The sequence below is a fragment of the Octopus bimaculoides genome, chromosome 6 (genome assembly GCF_001194135.2).
Source record: "Octopus bimaculoides isolate UCB-OBI-ISO-001 chromosome 6, ASM119413v2, whole genome shotgun sequence".
Lineage (NCBI taxonomy): Eukaryota > Metazoa > Mollusca > Cephalopoda > Octopoda > Octopodidae > Octopus > Octopus bimaculoides.
In genome coordinates this window covers 3,480,781-3,485,390 of record NC_068986.1, presented here as the reverse complement: position 1 = coordinate 3,485,390, position 4,610 = coordinate 3,480,781, and the positions used below count along the sequence as shown (strand labels likewise).

Below are 4,610 nucleotides of genomic sequence, written 5' to 3'. Positions count from 1 at the left end.
TATATATATATATATATATATATATATATATATATGTATGATGACTTTCTTTTGCTTTCCATGTATCAAATCTACTCAAAGTTTTGGTCAGTTTGGGGTTATAGTAGAAGATTGTCACCTAAGGTGCCACACAGTGAGACTGGTCATGAAGCCATGTAGTAGAGAGGGAAACTTTTTGACCATATTGCTATGCCTGTGCCTATGAAGATAATGAAAATAATATTTACTTATGAATAACAATATCACAGTTGACATTTCTTTTATTCATTCTTGTTGTCTGTTTGTCTTATTCTTTTCTCCCTTTCCGTTTTCTTTTTATTGCAGAAAGCAATTCTTGAGTGCGAGACTGAATGGAATATGAACAAAAAATTGGTGGATCTGACCAAAAAAGACATACGGCGATCAGTAATTTTGTTTTTGTAGTTAAAAAAAAAAAAACGTTCCCATCACACTATTTATTAAAGATCTCTTTGCTCTTTCATTAGTTTCAGTCTTCAATAATCATGTCCCTGCTCACCTGTGGTTTCTCTGATGAAATATTTTACATCCCTTAACACTAGGCTCAAAAAGATTATTACTGTTGATAATCAGTATTTCTCTAATTATAACTCCCACAATGACATGAAAAATTGTAATTGTAGAAAACCCAACAATGGCCCTTCGGGTTATTGCCTACAATATTATGTCATTTATAGATGCACTGTTTATACAGGGCACCAACATTCGATAAAACTATACATCGAATGCAAGAAATGATACTTAGCTCATGTCAGTTCATTTTCTTATATTATCCAGAAATCTTCCACCTCATTAGCAAATAATGTCCATTACCACAACTTCCTGTAACATTATCTGGTCCATTATTTGGACTGGAAAACCATACCAAAGTGGATACACTAAATGCAATGTGTGTAGCTGTAAATCTCTGGAAATATTATGTGAGAATACAAAAACTTCTTAAGAAACAGTATGGTGCAATGCATTCTGCAAACCTCAATATTGAAAAATATTGATTGCTTCGCTAAAAACTGCAGGTAGTATGGGTTAACCATTAGTCTGTTTCATTTCTATTTGTAGATTCCAAAAGGATTCCCATTCTTCAGTGTTAACTTTGGTATCCAAAGTGGTTTTGCACATGCAATAGAAGATGAGAAACGGTTTTCAGTTAATTTTGGCAAGGTTAGTAAATATTTCACCACTTTCTTTCAATATCATAGAGTCAGTATTTCTCACAGATTGTTTGTTTGTGTGTGTGTGTGTGTGTATGTATATATATATATATATATATATATATATATATACACACACACACACAGGGTGTGGTGAATAAATTGTCTGAATTATGCAAAAATGAAAATAATACTGACATCTCATTTTAACTGATATATTTACCAATATTATGTAAAATTATCTTGAAATACTAAAGAGTAAATGTATTCAATAAAATCACCTCCAGACGACTTTGGGACCTCCTGCAATCTTCTGGATAGTCTCCTTGTTTAATTTGGTGAATGCTACCATAATTGTTGCCTTCAGTTCATCTTTGGTGTTACAAAGAGTTTTGTTGGTCTCTCACTCAATTGTGCCCCACACATAACAATCAAGAGGCTTGCTGTCTCGGGAGTTAGGTGGCCAGATGTTAGGGGTGGTATGGTCACAGAAAATGTCTCCTGCTTGTGTGGCATGGTGCAGAGTCCTGTTGCCAGACATAGGGTGTTCCAGCAGCCACCCTCTTGACCCAGAGCAGCACTACTTCCTCCAGGCACTTGATGTAGGCCTCCGTATTGAGTCTGAGGCCGTGTGGGAAGATGAATGGAGGCATAACGTCGCTGTCACTAGTGTTCACTCCAAATACCATGATATTCACTGGATGTTTGATTTTTATCACTCTCAGAACTTGTTTTGCAGACATGGCAAACCAATGGTTGTTCTGTACATTCACCATCTGTTCGTATTGGAGCTTTCAGGCGCAAATGCCAAGCAGTACTGCAATCTCTGTGTGTGTGTGAGTGTGTATATATATATATATATATATATATATATATATATATATATATATATATGTGTGTGTGTAATGTATGAATTGGCATATTTAATAAAATTATGATGGCTTCTAACACTGGTGAAGAAAGAAAAATTATATGGTTGTCACTGTATTTATCTCTATATGTATATATATTTTATCTAAGTATATGTGTGTGTGTGTTGCTGTCTTAAAGCAGATTGGAAATGGTGGTGGTGGTGATGATGATGATGATGATGATGATGATGATGATGTTATGGTGATGATTCCCATACTGAGTGGTGCACTATGTTCTAGAGCAAAAAACAATTTATTTCACGTTGCTCCAGTCCACTGAGCTGCAAATGGTTGACCCTGCAACAGACTGGCATTCTGTTCGGGGGGTAATATTGGCCAGCTCACCTAGCCAGTGGGGTGGTATCATTCGGAAATTAAAATGATGCAAAGTGTATTCTGACCAGTAATGTATAACAACATTCGACAGCCTGGTCAATCATGTGATTATAAGAGATATATCTGTATCTGTCTGTCTGTCTGTCCATATGTCCACCCATCCATCTATCCACCCACCCATCCATTCATCCATCCACATCATTTAATGTCCATGTTCCATGGTGGCATGAGTTGGATGGTTTGACAGAGGGATCAGGAATATTGCACATGTGAGAGTAATTATAAATCATTCTACGGCTTAATTTTATATATCTAAAAAAAGTATGAGGATTTGTTAACAATAAAATAGGTTTTAAGATTACACATGTAGTCTCAAGTACCATAGTTCACAATTGTACTGGCTAAAATATATCCTTTATGGAAAGATAAGTAAAAAGATAAGTAATAAGAAAGATCTAAAATAGATTATTAAAGATTAAAATAATGAAAAGGATCTAAATGAATAATCTTAATAACTAATGAGATTAAGTATAAAAGGTATCTAAATCTTATAAAAAATATAAATATACATTAGGATTATATCAATTGAATAAGTGAGCATCTTATGATTGTAAACAGGTTTTAAATGTTTATAATTAAGGCTAAGCTGAAAGGTAAGTATATAGAATATAGAGTATAGTTTTGGATGCAGCAAGTAAAATATTTCTCACAATATGAGAAAAGTTTGCTTATCAAGAAACAAAAAAGTCTGCCTCCACATTTGAGGCAGGCCTTTCCTGTCAGCAACCCGTAGCTGTTTTGAAGTAGTTGGTCAGCCATATTTTTGCTGTATATTAGAAATGAATGACACTCAATAACAAAAATGATGTGATATCAAGACGGAGACATACCCGTGTACATACTCACATAACTATATGCATACATACATGCATATATGTATATATATGGAAAGAGAGAGATGGAGAAAGGGAGAGAGAGATAGAAATACAAACTCTCCTTGCTTTCTCCAAACACTATTTTTGTCTCCTTCATTTGCTTTCAATTTATATTTAGGTGTGTAGGCTTTTAGATAGTTGTTGTCTCTGTGCATATGTGTATATATGTACAAAGTGAAATAAAAGATAGGAAGAATGTAAAAATTCTTATTTAGAATAAATTGAAGAAAACTTGTCTAATGAAGGAATTTGATTTGCAATTTCGGCCTCATTAAATTTGTTTGAAAGATAAGTTACATCGATTACATTTTCAAAATAAAAATCTGTATTAACGTGTGTATATGTATATATGTACATATATATATATATAATTTTAAAAGCTAAAACACATACATTAATAAAAGATAACCACACTTAATTTTAATAGAGATAAAAGTAACTTAGAAAAGGCGTTTATAAAATGTTTGTAAAGTACACCAAAAGTGAATTCAGGTAATAATCTCAACAGATCTTAGAGGGTATATTTTATACTTAGGGGAAGTGTAAAATTTAAAAGTCCTCTAGTAAAAAAAGATAAATATATCCTATATCAACCATATCTGGAAGAACTTACTTTTGGAAAGTAATAATTAATAGGGTATAAATTGTACTAGGCTATATTAATTTAAATAATAAACTACTGTCTCCTAGTTTAAGCTGTTCGAAAATATGACACAGATATTGTGCCATATAGCCAGCTGGAAACGATATTTCCTGGAGCTAAACAACAGTAGCAATCGTCCCTTCCATGGCTGTTCGTACACATGCGTCATACAGTTTGCTTTTTACTCTGAGTGAGAGGCCCTTTGTCATCAGCAGAGGTAAGAGCTCTCTGAACTTTGCCCAGGCTATTCTTATTCTAGCAGCTACACTTTCAGCACACCCACCCCCACTACTAAGTTGGTCACCCAGATAGCAGAAGCTATCAACTACGTCTTATGTGCACCTCTTATGTGTCCATAGCTTGCATGGGGCACATCTTATATAGTTTCTACCCATTGAAAATTTGTGGCATTATTTGAAAATTAAAATTCATTCAAGAGCCCCAACGTGCATTCCAGATTTGAAGAATATTTGTCAAGAAGAATGGTAAAAAAATTCCTAAAGAAACATGTGAGTCATTGATTAAGAACTACAAGAAGAGATTGGTTGAAGTGGAACTGAATAATGGTTATGCTACGAAGTATTAAATCAGAATTATCAGTTACTAGCAGTATAAC

General features: G+C 33.8%; 1 protein-coding gene across 1 annotated transcript in view; it reads left to right on the top strand.

The window, feature by feature from the left end:
* Positions 1-4,610, top strand: part of LOC106883006 (CWF19-like protein 2) — a 42,527-nt gene that overhangs the window by 26,131 nt on the left and 11,786 nt on the right. Inside the window, exons 16-17 of the mRNA XM_014933869.2 lie at positions 325-405; positions 1,078-1,179. Coding sequence (XP_014789355.1) covers positions 325-405; positions 1,078-1,179 — 183 coding nt within the window. The remainder of the gene's footprint in view (positions 1-324; positions 406-1,077; positions 1,180-4,610) is intronic.